Below are 21,479 nucleotides of genomic sequence, written 5' to 3'. Positions count from 1 at the left end.
TTTAATAAATGGAGTAAAAATGATTGTTAATAATAAATTAGAATAGACTGAAGAAGAAAAAAAAGAAACTTAATTAAAACTTTTATAAATAAAATTAGATACATTATAATAATTCGAAGCATCAGTAGATTTATTTTTTAAAAAACAATTAGAGACAATAAAAAAATAATAAGAAATAATAAATAACTTATAAAATAAAGAAGAATAAAAAAAAGAACCATTTTATTAAAATATGTTGTATAATATTATATCTAATTTTTAAATATAAATAAATGAACTTGAATTAGTTAATATATATCATGTAAAATATCTATTTATAATTTATTTAAAGAAAAATATTTTTTAATTAAAATTAAAATTAAAAATAATAATTTATTTTTAAAAAAGATTAGCAATTATGAAATTATAAAAGTTGGATTTAATGTTGAATCTATTAGTTTAGGAAATGTTGATTAATAATTTAAAAACAATTCTTAATATTCGATTTTCAAAGATATTTAAATTAAAAATATTGGAGTCTTTTTCGAATTTTATGATAGCTTTTTAGATACATTTATTATGGTTTAAATAATATATTCATATATAATTTAAAATTTAATTTATATTTGAATTTTTATTATAAACATAAATATAGAATGATAATTATTTTAATATAAAAGCGAAAAAAACCGGGTATTTTTCTCAAAAATTCCAAAAACAAGATGAAAAGCCATCAGAAGAATAAATGCAACATGAAAAATCAGAAAACTACATTCTGAAAAATTTTAACATATCCATAAAAGTAAAACTCGATTTATTAGAATATCCGAAAGTTGAAATTAATATAACCACAAATGACATAGTAATATTCCTAAAATAAAACTAAGTAAGGCTATTAATCAAATCTTTAAAAGAATTAGCGAACTACAATTCTGAAAGGCCTAAAATAAGACCTTTAGAAATACCTTTAGACAATCAATTAGTTTGTAATGGAGCTATGTAATGGTGGAAATATATAAGTATTTAAATATATATTTTTAACAATATTTAAAATGACATATATATATATATAAAGTTGATAAAGTAATAACTTTAAAAAAATTATCAATCAAAATGAAGCAAAAAAGCTTAGTGGGTTTTTTGCGAGCTGCTAAATATAGAAGATATTATACGAAAAAGCGAATAAATTCAAGGCTAAAAGAAAACGAAGTTTACTTTTTGGAAAATTTTGAAATGGAATTTCCTTTATAACAATTAATAATCTTAAGAAAAATGGCCATTAATAATATTGTCGAAAATAAAGAAAAATTAAATTCGAGCAACTTTAATCATAAATATGAAGCAGAAAAATGGTTTTATAGTATTGATTAGTAGTTCTAAAAAAATATAATTCTTAATTTGAATGTATTTTATTTGGATGATGATACCTTTTTTCCAAAAAAATAGCAAAATTAAAAATAAAGTGAATCCTTTGATTAAATAATTAATGAAAAAATTTAATAAGAGTAATCACATAACAATTCAAATTCTAAAAGTAAAAAATAATAAATTACATTTAACATTGAATTAGATATTTTTAGTTTCCATATTCTAGTAGAAGAAAACGAAATGCTGAAAGATATAAAAAATCTTCATTATTAAGCTAAACTATTTAAAAACTCATTTAGAAATAATCCTAAACTTTAAGAATAAGTAAAAAGCAAAAATATTTATATATATTAATAAAAATATCTCAAATATAAAAAATTAGATATTAACTCATATAAAAAAAACTTTTCTTCATGAATTAAGTAAAAAAGGACTGAAGTAATTTCAAGAAAATCTAGAAAAAGACAAAAATAATATCAAAAAGATAAATTCTTCAAAAATATTAGAAGGTTAAAATTGGAATTTTAACAATTTGAAAAATTCAAAAAAATTACTTTTGCATCTACATATAAATAATTTTTTACTCATATATAGCCAAGATAATACTAAATTACAATAAATACAATTTGATTTGGATTCTTTTTAAATAACTGACATGCATTCTTTAAATAAGCATTATAATATATTAATGTAAATAAACGAAGGAATACAAATAGTATTCAAAAACCAATCTTCAAAAAATCTTTAGTAAACAGGCACCAAAGATAATCTATATATATCAAATTAAAATCTTGACATTAACATTCCAGTAATAAAAATTACTTTAACAAAGCCTTTTGTAGAGAGATGCAGTAAATAAATATACATATAATATTTATATTATTTTTTTATATAAAAATATATTTAAAAATTAGATGTTTTAACATAATTATTACTATTTGATCCAGATTAAATTATTAGTAAAGATTAAAAAATGGAAAATAATTTAAAAGAAAAATAAAATGTTTATAAATAAGAAGAATATTTCAATAATTTCCTTATTCAAAAAGACATTGAGAAAACTTGCTTTACCAACATTTCATTTTAAATTGGAAAAATAAACGTTTTTATTCCTACAAATTATCAATTATAATCAGAAATGTTAGCCTTATAAATAAAAAAAATTTAAATTTTAAAAAGGGAACATGATACTTTAATAAATAAAGAAGTATATGACGAATAAAATTTAAGAATAAAATCAGCTTCTTAAATCTAAATGGATTTATTTAATTAAATTTAGGAACCTTTAATAATCGCAATAGATTGCTTTAAAATTTTAATAGTCAAAAGTTATGATTGGGAGGAAAAATATAATATTTTTTTATATAATTACAAGAAAGTTGAACAAAAATCATCTAAAAGACTAAATACAGTCGAATATGAGCAAGAAGATGTAAAAGAATAAGTAAAAGAAGATTAAAATGAAAAAACTGAAGACTTTACTGAAAAAAATGCAGGAGAGTAAGAAATAATACTAGAATCGCTTTCCTTATAAATAAAAATAGAAAACACTTACGCTTAAAAAGTAGTAGGCTCTATAATTTACCTCGATAACAATAAAAAGATAAACTTGTAAAAAAAAATAACTCCCCAAAGTCAAATATGTAAAATCTAATTACCCTTTTTAATCATAAATTTATCAATAAAATAACTCTAAACAATAATTTATTTATTTTAATTATGGAGTATCAAAGGGTATAATTTTTAAACATTAATAAATGAATGGGATGAAAAACAAAACTTATAATTTTAATAAAATGACGAAAAAAATAGGTCTTTTATGACTTCTTAATTAAAAAAATAAATCGAATAGCATGTTCATTATCCGGATAATATAAAGGAAATGCTAAAAACGCACTTTTTTAATACTTTAGAAGTTTTTTTAGAAGGATTTTAAATAAATCTACTGGTTTGTCCAAATGAAAAAATCCAAAAAATAAAAGATTAGTTTTTCCATTCTAATAATATATTGAGTATTACAGGTCATAATGTCACATTTTTATCATAAAGTAAATTTTTTGAGAATTTTTAAAATATTCAATTGAATGAATTTATTATTTAAAATTAAAATTGTTGTTAGTAGAAAATCTAGGAAAAAATAAAGTAATTGAGCACTAAATAATTGTCAGAAAGTGACTATTAGATGATTATGTTAAAAGAATGTCCCAAAAATAAAAAAATAAATCAATTTTTAAGTATTAATAATAATAATAATTCGTCTTCAAATAATTCTGATTTAAAAATTAATTTTAATTTAATAAAAAAAGCAGAAGGGAATATAGAAACTATAAATGAAAGTTTTGATTAAGATATGAAGTATTTTTTCAATTAAATAAATTAATAAATAAATGATAAAAATAAAGTTAATTAAAAATAATAAAACGAAAATGAAAATCAAATTTTTGTAGATTTATTAAAATTTGAAGAAGAAAATCTGATGATTAAAAATAAAAACAATGAAAAATGTTCACTTTGTTTTGAAAAAAATTCCTAAAAAAAATTTCTTATTTTAAATTTTTAATAAGGTTTTAATAAATTTTAAACTTAATAAGAAGATATATTACCTGATATTTCAGTTTCTATTATTTCATATAATGAATAGTATTTTTTTGCCTATCCAAAATTTTAAGGATTGATTACTCCTTTGAAAATTAATTTGGAATTAAAAAGTACGATTCTTACTTTAGATCCAGTTTAAATAGCCTATTTAAAAGGCATTTTAGATATTACTTCGATTTATATAAACTAAAGAATCGAAGATTATAAAGAATTTATGTAAACGAAAGGTTTCACGGCTACATTTTAGGAATAAAAAACTTAAAAAAATAATTAAAAAAAATTGGAGGAAAATAATTTAGATGAAAATAATAAAGTAATATTGTCAAATATAAGAGTAGAAATACCTTCACTGAGTGTAATAATGTTGCATAATTCAAGCCTTAAAAGTAAAGACTAAAATAACAAATTATTACCTGTTTTTGTGCTTAATATGAAAGATATTTTATTTAATTAAAAAAACTTTGAAAACGACACTTAGATGAAATTTATCTCTAAAAATATTTCTTTATTTGATGTCGGATAATTTTCAGGATTACATACTTAGTATAAATATATAACTACATTTTTTTTGATATTTATATATACAATTTTTTAAAATATTTTATTTTATTAAGAATATTAGGTAACATTGAAAACGGATAAAATGAATTAAGTTTAGAATTTAATATAAAAAATACGGAACTAATAAACTAAAATAATAATTACTCTACATACATAGGAGTTAAAATCAAGAACTCAAAAATAGTTTTCTTAAAAAAAAATACGATAGAACTCCAAACATATATCCTTAAATTTCTTATGAATTCTATATAAAATAAAACTACAGTAGAAGATATTAATTTTATGAAAAATTATAGCCGATTATTAATTAAACAAAAACACGATTTAATTTATTCATTAAAAACTCCAAAAGCAAAACAATAATAATAAAAATTCAAAGAAAATAAAACTGATTAGGAATAAGTATACTCAGACTCAAGAATAGAGATAGCGATTATAGACTCCATAACTTCTGTATATAGAAACTCTTTAAGTGAAAAAGACGGATTATTTCTCAAATTTTCCAAAATCGGATTTTGGTTTACAGGAAAGTGGGGAATGGAATTTATTTAAAATGGTTTAATAGACAAAGGATTGCATTTTTTTGAAAATGAGACTAATTAAACTTAATAGGAAGTTTTTTCTTAAAGCAATTCCTATAGAGGTTCTTTTTAAGACGTAATAAGTAGTTTTAATGAGGCTGAATTTATAAAAATTTAAGAAATATATAAAAGCTAAATATAAACAGTAAGAATTTAAAAATAATAATAAACTTCTATATTTAATAATTAATAATAATTTTCTAATTAATAATATAATTCTAATCAACAATTTAATTCGAATTAATAAAATAATAACTCGAATGATAATTTGTTGTTTAAAAATTAAGAAAACTTAAATAACATTTAACTTCTAGAAAATAATACATAAACATAATAATTAAATACAGAAGCAAATAATTAAAGTTAAAAATAATAATTTTAAAAAGTTTCAAATAATGTTATAGAAGTTCAACGCATATTTTTATGGGATTTGTAAGTTTATTCAACTGAAGAATATTTGAATAAGGTAAAATACATAATATATATATTTTTTATTAATTAAAAAATATTTAATATAGGATTTAATAATTAAAGGTCCTAAAAATATACCTTCAGTAGAAATAAAAATAATTTTTGATGACAAAGGGTTTTATAATTACACGCATATCGAATAATAATTAAAACCTATGAAAATTTAAGTAAAACTACCTTATCTAGATCTTTATTTATATGATAAAGATTTTTGTATTTTATGTAAGCTTTTTTAGGAAAATCTAGGTGAAGCACCCCGAAATGTATTTATTGATTCTGATTATGATATAGAAAATAATAATGTATAAATTATTTATATTAATTTTATTAAAACATAAATAAAAATAAAAAGGTATGGTAATTTAGCGATATAGAAATAGGTTAAATTAATTTAAAATGCTTTTAGGGATAGAGAGATGATTTATTATATTATATTACTTAATATTATAATTTTTATTATTAAGATATTAGATTAAATAATGATATCCCAGATTATTTAAAAGGAGTAAAATAAAAATCTAACAAGCAAAAATAAAAGAACAACTTTTGGACACCTAATCAGAAATAAAAAGCTGAAAAAAAATAAATTAATAAAAAATTCGAAAATTTTTTAAAATAAATAGCTTAAAGTTAAACTCAAGAAAATTAGTAATAATATTAAAATATCTTTATAATACATAATCCAGTGAGTTTAGGTAAATTAAATATATTTTGTATTTATTTATTCGAATAAAAGTTGAATTATAGTTAAAAAATGTAGTTTTTCATTTTTGTATGAAAGAAAATGGAGGGAAAATAATGAAATTATGGGCTCGTTCTTTATAAATGAAAGATTTTAGAATGACATCTTAAATGTAAAATGATTCTATTTTATTTGATATTAGTTAATGGTAATAAGATTAAATGAATAGCAAAGTAAATTTTAAAAATAAAGAATATAAGGATACAGATAGTATTCAAAGTGCTGATTTGGAAGTGAATAATTTTTTTGAAGAACTAAAACAAAAAGAATTACAAAAACAACAAAATAATTAATAATGTCCTTATCAAAATAATTAAAATAAAAATAATCAAAATATTGAAAATATTTCAGCTATAAATAGTGTAAATGAAGAACTTAATAAAGAAAATGATAAAAATAAAAAATAATTATGCGAAAAAAGTTTATGGGATAAAATAAAACACTTCTTTTCATAAATTTGTTAAAAAAGAAAAAAATCAAAAGAATAAAATTAATACATTATATAAAAAGGAAAGTCCAAATAAAATAAATAAATAGGCTAAACAGGCGAAAGTATTCTTTATGCAAATAATGCCAATAGTAATAAAAATATGCTCTTAGAAAATGATTAAATTAAACATTTATTTATAAGTACTTTTTTTAATAATTTTTTATATTATTTTTAAAAATAAATAAAAGAATAAGATATAAATAATTGGCCTTAAGATTAATTTCCTAAAGGAAGAAAATGGATTATATAAAATTATAAATAGTGTTTAAGTAAACAAAATAAATAAATAAATATAAAGTTATAAATAAAAATAGATAAAACCTTGCAAGACACTCAATAATAATTAATACATTAATTTCATTTTATGAAAGAATAATTTAAAAATTATTAGCTTTCAAAAATGTATGATTATTTTAATCAAAGAAAGTCCACAGCAACTGAAGATTAGCAAGAATTAGAAAAAGATAACGAACCGATATTATTTAATAATTAAAATTTCAATGAAAGTCAAAATTTGCATTTTTAGCCTGTATGTGATTTCATGTTAGCCTTTATTACTTAGCCAGATGGCGAAAAGTTAATAAAGATAAACATTTAAAATAAAAACTTTATTTTCTTGAATGATTTTGTCATGGATTTAGTGGCTTTTTTCAGAACTCCGTTCAATGGTTCTGATGATATAGAAAGTAAATAACATTTTAGGGCTCCTAATTACAATAATTATCCAGCAATGATAATAAAAATTTAAATTTAAAATTTTTGGGCTCTATTATAGGAAGATCTAACGGATTATAAATAAAACTGTTTAGGAATAAATATGGATGTAAATTATTTATAAGAATGGATAGGAGATAGTGGAATGGGACCAGGAAGTGCTTTAATGGAAATAAAAGCAATGCTAAATCGTGTGTAGATTTTTAAATCAGAATACGTTTATAATTTATATGGAAAATAATTGTAGAATTTTTATAGAAACTCCACAATAAAACTTATGAAAAATTACATGAAAATTAAAGATTAGTCAGAAGATAATAGTAAAGGAATTATTGATGCTCAAAATAGAGATAGTATAAAAAATTAAGATCAAATGAAAAAAAACTAATAATAAGATGAAGAATATGAAAATAAATTACCTATTATAAATTTAGAAAGCAATTAATTAATTATGTAAGATCAAAATTAAAACATAATAATTCCATTCCATATTGAATTTAGTAATAAATATAAAATCGGCTTTTATAAAAATAGATACAATAATAATAATCAATAATAAAATTTTAAACTTTTGGAAGAACTGGATGCTGAAGAAAATGATTATTAAGAAGAAAACCCCTTCACTTAATAAGAAATTCAAATAAAAATTGACAATAGAAAAATCCGTAAATTCCGAAATATAATAATTTGTATTTCGAAAATTAAAAAAATCGTTGGAATAACTTCCAATCTTTTCACCCCTTCTACATATTTAATTTACAAAGAATAATGCCAACAAAAAATAATGTTTAAACCGGAAAAAAACCAAGCCTCTCTAGAAGGTTTGACAAATAATTTTGTCGACTCATAGAATTTCACCTACTATTTTTCTGAATAAACTTAAATTAAAAACCTAGTATATATCAGCCCTTGTGAACCCTAAAGAATGACTTATGAGGAAATTTAATAATAGCAGCCTAATTAATTCAAAGAAAGGTGTATAAACACAATGAAAATAAAAATTTAAAGATTTAAAATAGAAGTATTTAAAAATTCATTTGGTAATTAAATATCTAAATTAAAATTGTCAAAACTAATTCTAAAAAAAATAACTAGAGACGATAATTTTGCCATGGGAATAAAAGGATGTATAAAAATAAAATATTTTAATAAAAGAAGCCTATATTATGAACCATTTTTAGAACCTTGGACTTTCCTAGTTCGTCAAACTCAAACTAATACAGAAAATAAATTTTATGATTAAAAATAATAAGACTCCCTTTTAGAAGTAATGAACTTTATCAAAAAAGAAAAAAAAATATGCAAGAAATAAAAATCTAATCGAAAAAGAAAAACGTAACCTCCCTAAAACGTTATTTTAAATGAAAATTCTTTAAATCTAAACATTAGTACAGCTTTAATAGAAACGGCTTTGGAAGTTTCTCGAATTTACAACGAACCCCAAAGTCATGAAGATCCTTACTAAATTTAAAATAATTTGGGTTTCAGTGTACTTTTTACAGTCGGAGATAAAAAAAAAGTTACTTTTGAAGAAATTCTCATACAGTTCATATAGCAAGGTATCTGCAAAAACATAGAGCCAAAATACGCACAATAGTAAGAAAATACAGGATACTAATAAAAAGGAGGGAGTTTTATAGTAAATTTTATAATACTAAATGAAGATAAAGAAAAAAAACTAAAAAAACTAGAAATTTAATACGTCAATAATATAGCGAACGAAATCTAAAAATAATTAACTTAATCAAAATTTAATACTTAAAACACATAAACGCAAATTTAAATGAATAAATAACAGGTTTTTAATACAAAAGAAATACTAAATATAAATTAGTCGAATACTTTTAACTAAACGAATATTACATTTACCAATATGACAAGTAACTATTAAGAACCCTATAGTCCATATAGTTCAAGTAAAAATATAGAAAATAATTTGAATTTGAAAAAGCCTTAATAGAAAAAAGAAAAGAAAATTTCTGTTGCGAAAAATTTTAGTGAACTTAGGACCATTAATAATATTTCTTTAGATTTTGTAGGAAAGCAATTCTATTAGATTGAGAAATTATAATAGAATATAGAGAATAATGTAAATAATTAAATTAATTAAAATTTTCTTACATAATAAGCATAAAAATTTGATAAAGTGAATGACATTTAAAAATAATAGACATTCAGGGATCTTATTTTTAATAAAAAAAAAAAACTAGAAGGTTCAGATAAGCATTTTTTAGTTGTAGATATCAGTATAGACTAAAAATAAGGTCATAAGATTGTAAAGTTATGTTCGTTAGTGAATTTATATAATAATTTGGATGTAAGAATCAAAATATATTTCTTTGTATGTGAAGACGATGATAAAATTTCCAAATATAGAGACCAAAAAAGTAAGGATAATCAAAAAAATTTATAGTAAGATTAAAATAATGAAAATCGTAAACACTTATTTTCATATATAGAAATAGACTTATTTGAAATATATGAAAAAAATACATTCATAATAGAAAAACAGACTAATTTTACAGTTCCTTTACCTTTTTTATTAAAAACAACATTTGTAGGATTTTAAATATTAGATGATACTGAGAAAAAAAAAATCATTAATTTTTACAGTCTAAACGAACTAATTAGAACAGATAGTTTTTTTTCAGACTACGAAAATGATGAAGAAAATTTATTTTTGGAAGTTTTGGGTTAAGTAGAAGAAAAACAAAGGCTTATCCATAAATAAGATGTGGAAATAAATGCTTAAGAATAGTATTTTTTTATCTCTACAGTAAAAAATAAATAAGATGTCAAATCTATGTATTAAAAAGAAGAATAATAATATTGCTATGATACTTTTCTGGTATTTAATCCTATAATAAAGGTCACTAATGCAACCATTTTTAATTTTTTTATTAATGTAGGAGATAAAGGAATTGTTGAAAAAATAAATATGGATAGATCATATGTTCCTTATAATGTTAAGTGGAATTAATTAATTCAACTACATGTTTTAGATGATAAGTTTTTTAATAAAGATAATGAAAATTAATAAAAAATAGAATTCAAGAAATAATATGTGCAAGCTAAAATCAAAGTTTTCCCTTAAAACTTTAAAAAAACTAAAGTTAAAAAAGTTAAAAATATCTAAAGTAAAACTGATAACTATCTTCATTTAGAATATATTAAAATTTCTAAATATTGTCGTCATATAATAATGTATTTCCCATACGTTATTTAAAATTAAACTTAGCTTCATTTAGTTTATAAAGACATTATAGAATATGGAGAATTAGACCATAATTATAACAATCTATAATCATAGTAAGAAAAAAAAAATACATAATAAAATACTAATAATAATATTAAATTTTCAAATTAATAATAAAATTATGCTAATTAACAAAATTAAAATTTACAGAACAAAAAATTAGTCTTAGATGCTTTAGATTCAACCAAAAAAAATTCTTATATGTAAAATTTCATTAAGTAAATTAGGACTAATAAAATTTTATTGAAATAATAAATGGAAACTATTGCAGTATTTTCTATGTCCAAATCTGTTAAATAAATGAAAATTGCAATTAAAGGCGAGCGAAACAGTTTTAATCATTGGTCAGAAAATATCAATTTATAATAAAAAAATTACGTCACTGTAGCTTTATAAAATGAAGGCTCTATTAAAGATTGCGAAGTCAACATAAATATTATTTAATGTTAAGGAAAGTTTTTTAGAACTAATATTATAGAAATCACACCTAAATATTATATATTTAATTAGACTTAATTAAATTTTGCCATTTATGAATACCATGAGGATTAAAATAATTTATCGTTCTTTTAAACAGTAAGACCATAAATTCCTTTAGAATTTTACTGGCATTCTAAAAATAGTAAGAAAGCAATATTTTTAAGAATTATTGATTAGTCTGAATTACTAAAAAATGAGAACAATAAAAATTAAAAATAAAAAACTTTAAATTTAATAAATATTTAAAATTTAGTAAGTAGTCCTTTTGTAATAAGCGAAGTAAAAATAAATTAAAAAATAATTAATTTAATTATATAAAAATAAAATAAAGTTAAGTGAATTTTCTATAAAAGTTCCTTATTCTAAAAACAACAACAAACAATTTTTCAAATACATAAATGTTAACATAGTTTCCCAAAATAATGTTTTATGTGTAAAAATAACAGAAAAATAGTAACCGCCATATATAATATTCAACTAAACTCATCATGAAATATTTATATAATAACATATTACAAATAAAAAGTAAAACTTTTTGTGTTGTTACAAATAAAAAAAAAACCTATTTACCGAAAAGAAGGTAGTTTTTCCTCGTTAAAGGATTAGATTTACATGGGACCATTGGTTAATAGATGGAGATAAAGAAATAATGGTAGAAATTGAATAAGTTAGACAAATTTATAATTTGGATAAATTAAAAGACTATGGGCCTATTATTTTGCAAAAAAATAATGAATTTAATACTTAATAACAAGAAAATTTAGCAAATAAAAAAAATAAGATTTTATTCAAAAAAGGATATTTGGATATATGTGAGAATTTCTAAGATTCATTTTAATAATATTATTGTGTTTTAAATATCAATAAGTAAAAACTGAAACTCTATGTAAATAAAATTAAAAAATATGCCCTAAATATAATAGGTGCTAAATTAGAATAAAGCCGAAATGGTTTTATCATAACCACTAAGTCTTAAAAAGCAATAGAAATAAGACTTAAATTAGAAACCTAAGAATACATAGAATGGTATAATTGTATCAATTCCTCAATATTAGTAAACACACCTGAAAAGGTGGAATTTAAAATAGAACCTAGAAATGGAACAATGGAAATAACTTTTTTTGTGAGAAATCAAGGAGCAAATGATAAAAAAAAAAATATTTTATAAAATAATATATATACATATGATGAAGACGGGAAACCTTTTAAAACAATAAACTAAGTTAATAAATTACATATAGGTAATATGATAGGGATAAGTATTATAGATAATAGAACTTAAGAGTTATTTTCAATAACTTTAAAAAATTTGCTGTGTATTTTTACGAAGAATATAAAATACATATATGAAGAACATGAAGAGGAAGAAGTTGAAAATAAATAAATTCCAAATAAAATAATGACAATAATGGAAAAAGACGAAAATGAAGAATAATTTTAAAGCTCAGGAAATTTATAAAAAATGAAAGTCGTTTAGAATAGTTTCTTATAGTTAAACGTAGAAAATATTTATATAAATAATTAAAGTGAGTAGGTTTAATATCCTGTTGTCTTTGCTTCAGATAAGAAAAGTGTTGGAGAAAATCCACCGCCCTTTGTTTTTGTGTAAATTAATTGGAAAAATATTAATAATGAATAAGTGAATTTAGTAGAGGAAAATTACTAAGAATAAAAAATTAAAGAAAATAATTAAAATAATGACTAATCTGTAAATTAATTAAAATAGTCTTAACTTTAATAAAAGCATGTGTAAATTAATATAGATTCTTAAGAAGATGTAAAATAGAATATCTAAACATTTACTTCAAATAATTAAGATTAGGGATAATTAATAAATCAAGATGTTCAAATATTAATTAATAATAATTAACAAATTAAAAAAAGCACAGAAATGTAATTAAAATAAAATATGTCAAGGCGAAAAACAAAAAAATAAAGTTATCTAAATTAAGATAATAATTAAAACAATAATAAATAAAATATTTAAAATAATAATATTAATACAGATTAAGATAAAAAAATGATCACATAAGACGAAGATTAAGAAAATATTTAAGTTGAATAAAATTCCGAATCATTAATTTAATTTAATTAGAAATCTGAATAAAACAAAGAAAATATTTAATGGATTAATTCACTTTAAATTTTCATAGATTATTTCGAAATTAAACTAGATTAATAAATAATTTAAACTATTATTTGTTTTAAATCACAATTAGATAAACTTATATATGAAAATCCTGAAAAAATCAAAAAGGAAGTTGTTAGAATTTCATAAAATTTCCAATTTTAAAAATTAGAAACTTTCCTTTTAAATAATTTAAACCAATCAACCACTAATTATAGAAAATCTCTTTATATTAAATAATTGAATTTTTAGCCTATTTATTTTTGCCTGACTTTGAATATGTCTGATAATAAAAAAAAAAAATAATAAGTTTCAGCATTTTCACCTTTATTAATTTTCTCATAATTAGGTTAATATTTATATTTTTGTTTTTATATTATTTTTTAATTTATTTTAAAACAGGACTTGAGCTAGTATCTATCGATTAAGCAAATATAAAATTAAATGCATTAAATTAATCTTTTTTATATAATACACCAGAAAATATTAATGCAAGGATAACTAAACATTATACAACATAATTTATTTAAGAAATATATAAGATTTTAGGCAGTTTTGAAGTTATTGGGAATCCTGTAAAACTTTTGAATGAGATTACAATTAATATTCGTAATTTAATATTAGAGCCTTTAAAAGCTTTAACTCAAGGTGAAGGAAGATAAGCAATTGGTAAAATAGCTTAAGGAATTTTCACATTGATAAAAAATACTTTATATAGTTTATATCAGACTTTTAAAAGCATTACAGGTAAATAAATAAAATAAATATATAATATTATTTATAAAATATTTAAAAGGATTATTTACAAGAATTTTAGTTAAACTAACTTTTCATAAAAAATATTAATAAGAAAGATAAGTAAAAATTAATAGATAAATTAAAAGTTTACATGATGGATTTGTTATCGGTAAGTTTTTTTTTAATAAATAAATAAAATATATTCATACATTATTGAAAGGCGGGAAAAATCTAATAAATTCTTTCTAAGATGCAATTGTAGGATTATATTATAGACCATTGAAAGGTTGTAAAAATAGATCTATTTTAGGATTTTTCTTAGGAATTTATTAAGCAATTGCTTCTTTATTTATAAAACCGTTTGTTGCCGTTTATGATTACACAATTAATATATTTGATGTTTTCTTTTTATATTAATAAAAAATAATTATATATTTTTTTAAAATAAGGGATTACTTAATTAAGCTATTTATGAAGAACATGTAATGGAAATAAGAAGTAGACCTCCTAGATTATTTTAAGATAAAATTGTTAAGTTTGAATACTAGTTAGTTGTTGGAGTTGATATTATGTAGAAACTTAAAATAAATCCTGAAAAATATGAAAGTATATTATATTATGATGAAATAAAAATATCAGAAAGGAATATTAGAGAAGTTGTTTTAACTGATTTAAGGCTAATTTATGCAAAAGTAATTTTTCTTAAATAAAAATATTTATTTTTTTTAAAAAAAAAAGAAAAATACTTAATCTGAATATTAAAAAGTAAGTCTTCATAAAATTCAGAATGTAATTTATATTTTGAAAAAGAAAACTTTTATTTTCTAATATGATGTAAATATAAAAAATATTTTCGGTTTTAATTCTAATGAAATTGTAATAAAATATGGACATAATAGAAAAGCGAGAGAGTTAATGAATATTTTAAAAAGTCATTTCGAATAATAAAAGATTGATGTTAAATTTACTGAAAAATGATTTATTTTAAAAAACATATACATAAATATATATAGTATTAATTAAAAATATAATTTTTTAAATTGTAAAAAATTTCTATTAAATAATTACTTTAGAAGATTATTAATAATTTTATTATTTTAATAAAAAACATATTTTAAAAATTTTATAAAATAATTTTAAAAAATTGTTATATTAAATTAATATAAAATAAATTATGATAAAATTTAAAGAAAAAAAAATTGTAATAATAAATAAAAATGGGAAACGGAAACGAAATTGAAGACTAAACATCAGAATCAAATTAAACAGATAATTTCTAGATATATAAATATCAAACAAATATTCTTACATTAATTTGTAAAAGCATAGTTCTTTTTAATTAGATAAAAAACAAAAACTTTAATAAATATGTATAAAAAAAGGATGAATTAAAAATAAATGCAAATTTTTTATTTGAATAAAATCACAATTATTTGAATAATATCAAAATTTACCATATAAGCAAAATTGATTTAATAAGAAGAAAAATTTTTGAATGCTTAATTATTTGGATAAGGAATTTCTTTTTATCCTTCGAAGTATATATATGGAAAGAATCAAAAATAATGGAATGGATGACGAATCAATTTTTTATTTTACTAATGGAAATATTTATTGTGGAGAAGAAAAATAAAAAATAAATGGATTTGGAAGTAGATTTTATTAATTAAGTTTATTAAAGATTTAAAAGTTTTCATTATTAAAATATATATTATTAGGATATTGACTAATAATAAATATGAAGGATATAAAAACATATATACAAATGATGGCAAATTTTATTTTTTTATATTATATTCAAATGTTAGAGAAGTTAAATAAATAAAGGAGAAGATGTTATTTTTCCAGAAAATTCCAAAAATATTGGCTTGTTAATTAATAAGAATAAATTAATTATAATAATATAATGAGTAACTATTTTGTAAAATAAAAAATATTATAAAATTTTACAAAAAGTTATATTTTTTCAAAAGCTATTTATCAATTTTTGCTTTATGTATAAATAATTATCGATACATTATGTATTCTTTTTTTTATAATATATAAAAATTTAAATATTATATTTATTTTTAGTTAAAAATATATAAAAATATTTATTAAAATTTTATATTTATATAAGTTAATTACTATATATATATAAAACATAATATTATTATCTATTGAATTATAGCAAATAATTTATATTTTTTTAAATATTTATATATAATATAAATTTTTTTTTAAATAAAAATGATTGAATAAGACGTTTAATTTTTAAATTAAAGATAAATAAGATTTATAAAGGCATTTCTAACATTAATATTATTAATATTAATATCCGTAGCCCATTATTAACTTTTACCAAGAGAGAAATATAAATAAATTCATGACCCATTTATGGAATATTTAACAAAAATAAACGAAAAAGTAAACTAAGATAATTTAATTGCAAAATTGTTATAAGTATCCAGTTCAATATGTATAGATTTTAGTTTTTTAACATTATTTACATATTGGGTTTTTTATATAAATACAGGAAGAGTTTTATATTCAATGGCTGCTTTTTATATATCGAGAAATATAATTTAAAAAATAATTATTTTTCCACATCCTTAAGGAATTATTTGGGATAATCCTGGTTTTCCTTCTTTGACAATTCCATACGGAACTTCGAGTGATTTTTTTTGGTCTGGACATTGCGGGTTTTTAACTTTAGTGATGTTAGAATGGATAAAAAATAAAAAATATTGGTTTGCACTTTTAACATTTTATATAAATATATATATGATAATTGTTATGGTGGCCTTTAGGATACATTATACTGTGGATATTATCGTTGGGATATTAGTAGGACATTATTGTTATATAATATTTTCTTAATATGCTCAAAATATTGATGAGTTTTTAAAAATGATTGTTTATTTTTTTAAAAATAAAAACAATAATATTTCAAATTTGTAAAATTAATTAGATTCATAAAATATTTCTAAAATGTAGAAAAATGAATTATGAATTTTTATTTACATTTAAATTTTTTTTTTTTTTTTTAATTTTTAATTTGTTCTTTTAAATTATTATGTTCTTTTTTTTCTCTGTTATTATAAACAATATATAAAAATATACATTTTTAATGACTGTTTATGAAAAAAAAAAAAATTGTATTTTTTTGTTTTTATTTATTTAAATATTTTATGTTTTTTTTTTATTAATATTAATCTAAAATAATAAAAATTAATAAATTAATTTAAAAAATAAAAAATAAAAAAACTAAAATTAAAATTAAAATAAATTATAAAACATTTGCAATACTTAAATTAAATTAAAAAAACTGATCTTATAATATTATCTTTATATCATAAAAAGTCAGTAATTATTAAAAAAGGTTGCGAAGATTAATATTATCAAACTTTCAATAATTTATAATCCGTTTAATATATCATTATAATTTAAATAAAATATCAGTGTTGCAAATATTTTAAAATTACCTATATATTAAAAAATAGTCAATTAATATTACTAGCCATTCTTTTAATCATCGGTGATTCGGAATCTGCTGAATTACCCTTTCCAGGTTTAGGTGATTTATCTCTTCCAGAAGACATTGCTTAATAATCATAAGGATCATCTTTCGCAGCTTCAATATACGACAATTTTTTAGAATTACCTCTAGAAATAGATTCTTTCCTTTAAAAAGCTTAATGATGATTTTTTTTTGAAGGCGAATCTTAAATTTAATCTTATTAAATATTTTAAAAATTAATATTTTTAATTTATTCTTTGAAATTAATTTCCTACTCAAGTTATTTTTGATGTTATTTTTTGATTTAATTTTAGAATGAGATTTTGATTTAATTTTCAACATCAACGTATTGATTTTAGATATTTTCCAAAAAATTTTTTTACCAATCCATTAACTATAAAATTTTACCCTAATCATATTATTTCGTCTACCAAATCTTTTATTCCATCTAAAATTATATTTTTATTAATAACATTTCTTTTTCTCTTTTCAAATAAATATCTTCCTACCCAACTTTTTATTCTTAAGAAATCCTAAAAAACTAATCATGATAATAAGCGAGGTTATTTTATTACATATCCTTGTAACTTTCCCTTAACTATTTATTTTTCAAATCTTAGTCTAAAAATTTGCAATTTTCTTCATATACTTTATCATATTTTTACTTTATTTCATCTATTTACTCCTATATTTCTTCATAAGTTAATTATTTTTGATTTTTATTCGAAGGCGAGTAATCCTCTTCTAATTAAATAATAGCATTTTCCTACCTCATAAAGCCTTTAAATTAATTCTTTTTTTTCAAAAAACCTTTTTCCTATTTTTTCTATTTATGATTGAAAATAAGTTCCTCTTCTTTTTCATCTTAAAATTTGAATTATTATTATTTTTTAAAACCTTTATATTATTATTCTTAAGATGCCATTGATAAGTCAATATTTTTTAATTTTTGGTTTTTTTCTTCTTAAGTAATTAGTTTTTCCTTTAATTTGTTTATCATTTATTATCTGTTTTAGTCTTCTTCTTCATCATCTAAATTATATTCGTCCTCATTTACTTCCTCTGAGTTTTTTTTTTCTTACTCGGTGTCATTTTTGTTATCTTTTCTATTTTCTTTTTCTTCTTATTATTGTTGTTGGCGAAGTTATTCTTCTATTTCTAGTTATTATCGGTATTTTTCCTGGAATCTTTTTTCTTCTTCTTCTTATTTTTTTTTTTTTTCTTCTTCTTATTCCTATTATTATTTTAATGTTTCTTCTTCTTCTTATTTTTATTTTCTTTTGTTATCATCTTCTTTTTTTAATCTTTCTTATTCTTCTTTTTATTTTCTTTCCTCTTCTTCTTATTTTTTTTTTAATCTTTTTTTTTCTTCTTCTTCATCTTTTTTTAATCTTTCTTCCTCTTCTAGTTATATTTATTTTTCTTTTTCTTATTTATTTCTTACTTCATCTAATATTTTCTGAATTTCTTCTTATTATTTCTTAAACTTGAATTCTTCTTCTTCTTATTATTATTATTTTAATAATTATTCTAGTTTTTATTAATCTTATTCTTGCTTTATTTATATTTCTAATTCTTCTTACTTTCTTTACTATTCTTATTCCTATAATAATAATTCTTCTTATAATTATTTTTCTTCTTTGTTTCTTTTTTCCTCTTCTTCTTTTAATTTTTATTCTTCTTCTCTTTTTAATTTTTCTTCTACTTATTTTAATCTTTCTTATTCTTCTTTTTTCCTTTCTTCTTCTTTTTTTAATATTTCTTCTTATTCTTCTTATTCTTTTATTAATCTTTCTTCTTCTTCCTTTTTTAATTTTTCCTCTTCTTCTTTTTTCTTTTGTTTCTCATAATCGTTTTATTTAACTAATTTTTCTACTTTTTTCTATTCTTCTTCTTTTTTCATCTTTTCCTCATCCAATTTCACCTACTCATCTTTATCTTTTTCAATACAACATTAATTATTCCCTCCTCCAACCTAAACTTTCAACAAAAAGTACTTTTTTAACAAAACTTACTCTTTATAACTAGCTTTCTACCTCATTTTCTAGCTCATTTACTACCTTTCATATTCTTTATAAATTGCCATTTCATCTTCCTAGTTATCTACATTTCCGATTCCTACACCATCCAAAAAATCTTCAAATTTTCCCAAATCCCTGCATCCTTTTTCCCTCAAAAGGTCTAAATTTTCCATAAAACTTATCCATTTTCCATTCCTATATCCCAAAAACTCCGTATTAGTACTTTACTCTCTACATTTAATAAAAAATCTATCAAGCATTTCCCCCATTCTGACAACATTTCCTAAAAATCCCTTATTTATTTTCCTCTCTTTATTAAATACAAATTATAAACTTTGTGTATTTTCAATCATAAAATCAACTAATCTACTTTTTTCCTGAATCTCCCTTAAATACTCTTTTAGGTATTTATTTTTATCCAAATTTTCTAAAATCCCTCTTAAAAACTCCAAAACTTTTAACTACATAATATTATTCCATTAAAACTTAAAAAAAACTTCCCAAATTTTCCCAAATCCCCCATTTTCTTTCAAAACACTACTCACAAAAGGAAATTAAATAAATACAATTGCTTAATAAATTTCTATAATTTTCAGTCTTTCCACCCCGCAATATTTTTCCTCTTCTTTTAATTCCAAAATCTTCTAAAATTCCCCAAAATGATTCTTCAAGCTTTAAAAAAATTACATTTCTTCAAATTAAACAAGCATAATCTCATAATGCTCCGATCCTTCCTAGTAACTCTTCATGAAATTAGCAGAAGAATCCCCATAATAAACACAAACAGCTCTAATAATGTCCAAGCAACATTTTCTAACAATTTTTTTCCCCTTTAAAAACATCTCAAAAATCTATAAAATTATTTTATTAGAAGTTATTAAGTCAATCAACTACTACCCATCCACAATAATGAAATATTTTCCAATAATCTCACATATAAGACTCGAGAAATTCAAAACTTAATCATCTTACATTTCTTAGAAATTAAAAATTTCCTTTTCTATAATTTCTATTTTCCTCTCTTAAATCCTCGAAACTAAAAGTGCACCTTATTTACCTTATTTAGCATTTTCTACCAAAAAAGCATTTCTTGCAATAATCAAAATAGAGTCATTATAAATATGTTTCATTATATTTTCCAAAACATCCTCTTATAAAATTAAATATTCAATCATCGAATTTTATTTTGTTTTTAATAAATTTAAAATTAAATTCATAAAATAATTTGATAAAACTTCATTAATATTTATTTTATTTTCAATAAACTCAAATAATTTATTCATATTAGGCCAATTATATTTTTTTTTGCAAACATTTTCTTCTTCACAGGCGGCAGTTAATCTTTGACTTTAAAAAAATGATAACATCATCGTCGGAACTTCGCAATTAAATACTTCATTTGCTCCTAAAGGAAATTTATAACCGCGATCGTGATTAGACGGGTCGGGAGATTCTATAGTGATATATTCGATTAGTATTTTTATTAGTTTTGGGTTATGGCGAAAAAAATCAATTAATTTTGGATTTAAACGCTTAAATTCGGCTGTAAGCTCTTCATAATTATTTATTAAGTCTATGAATATGGTTTCTGGATCGTTATTGTTTTTGTTTTAGAGTAAATACTAAATTTTATTAGCATCTTAGGTCCAATTCATTTAATTTTTATATTTTAGATTTTAATTAAATATTAATTGATATTTTTTTTATTTATTTTTTTCTATTTTATATTATTAATTATTAATGCTTTTTTTTTTTAATTTAATATATATTTTTTATTTATATAATATTATTTTTCTTAAATATAAAAAATTCAATTAATAAAATAAATTTTTATAAATTGATTAACAATGGAT

General features: G+C 19.9%; 3 protein-coding genes across 3 annotated transcripts, besides 20 other annotated features; 2 read left to right on the top strand and 1 right to left on the bottom strand. All coding sequences in view use genetic code 6, as the record gives it.

Moving 5' to 3' along the window:
- Positions 1 to 532: 532 nt before the first annotated feature.
- Positions 533 to 5,664, top strand: IMG5_132670 (hypothetical protein; the record flags this gene model as incomplete). The annotated part of the gene is made up of 6 exons (XM_004031959.1): positions 533 to 998; positions 1,055 to 1,352; positions 1,443 to 1,671; positions 1,730 to 2,198; positions 2,295 to 4,488; positions 4,560 to 5,664. The coding sequence occupies 6 exons, from the start codon at positions 533 to 535 to the stop codon at positions 5,662 to 5,664; spliced, it is 4,761 nt and encodes a 1,586-aa protein (XP_004032007.1).
- Positions 3,717 to 3,768: a microsatellite.
- Positions 5,238 to 5,304: a microsatellite.
- Positions 5,286 to 5,334: a microsatellite.
- Positions 5,407 to 5,449: a microsatellite.
- A 942-nt stretch (positions 5,665 to 6,606) lies between the features above and the next one.
- Positions 6,607 to 6,636: a microsatellite.
- A 6,066-nt stretch (positions 6,637 to 12,702) lies between these two features.
- Positions 12,703 to 14,861, top strand: IMG5_132660 (PH domain protein; the record flags this gene model as incomplete). The annotated part of the gene is made up of 6 exons (XM_004031958.1): positions 12,703 to 12,845; positions 13,179 to 13,717; positions 13,771 to 14,115; positions 14,165 to 14,275; positions 14,327 to 14,505; positions 14,556 to 14,861. 6 exons carry the CDS (start codon positions 12,703 to 12,705, stop codon positions 14,859 to 14,861), a joined length of 1,623 nt encoding a protein of 540 aa, XP_004032006.1.
- Positions 13,186 to 13,236: a microsatellite.
- Positions 14,862 to 15,515: 654 nt separating the features above from the next.
- Positions 15,516 to 15,557: a microsatellite.
- Positions 15,558 to 17,472: 1,915 nt separating this feature from the next.
- On the bottom strand, positions 17,473 to 21,227 carry IMG5_132650 (hypothetical protein). The gene is made up of 2 exons (XM_004031957.1): positions 17,881 to 21,227; positions 17,473 to 17,821 (listed from the first exon to the last, which is right to left on the bottom strand). Exons 1-2 carry the CDS (start codon positions 20,994 to 20,996, stop codon positions 17,722 to 17,724), a joined length of 3,216 nt encoding a protein of 1,071 aa, XP_004032005.1. The 5' UTR covers positions 20,997 to 21,227; the 3' UTR covers positions 17,473 to 17,721.
- Positions 18,794 to 18,852: a microsatellite.
- Positions 18,797 to 18,960: a microsatellite.
- Positions 18,817 to 18,979: a microsatellite.
- Positions 18,895 to 18,956: a microsatellite.
- Positions 18,898 to 19,009: a microsatellite.
- Positions 18,912 to 19,011: a microsatellite.
- Positions 19,221 to 19,378: a microsatellite.
- Positions 19,253 to 19,439: a microsatellite.
- Positions 19,256 to 19,377: a microsatellite.
- Positions 19,275 to 19,327: a microsatellite.
- Positions 19,329 to 19,413: a microsatellite.
- Positions 21,228 to 21,371: 144 nt separating the features above from the next.
- Positions 21,372 to 21,420: a microsatellite.
- Positions 21,376 to 21,420: a microsatellite.
- Positions 21,421 to 21,479: the final 59 nt, after the last annotated feature.

The sequence above is a fragment of the Ichthyophthirius multifiliis genome (genome assembly GCF_000220395.1).
Source record: "Ichthyophthirius multifiliis unplaced genomic scaffold scaff_1120509251034, whole genome shotgun sequence".
In the NCBI taxonomy this organism is placed as follows: Eukaryota; Ciliophora; class Oligohymenophorea; order Hymenostomatida; genus Ichthyophthirius; species Ichthyophthirius multifiliis.
Note: the sequence above shows the minus strand (reverse complement) of the source record. Positions and strands in the feature narration are given on the sequence as shown.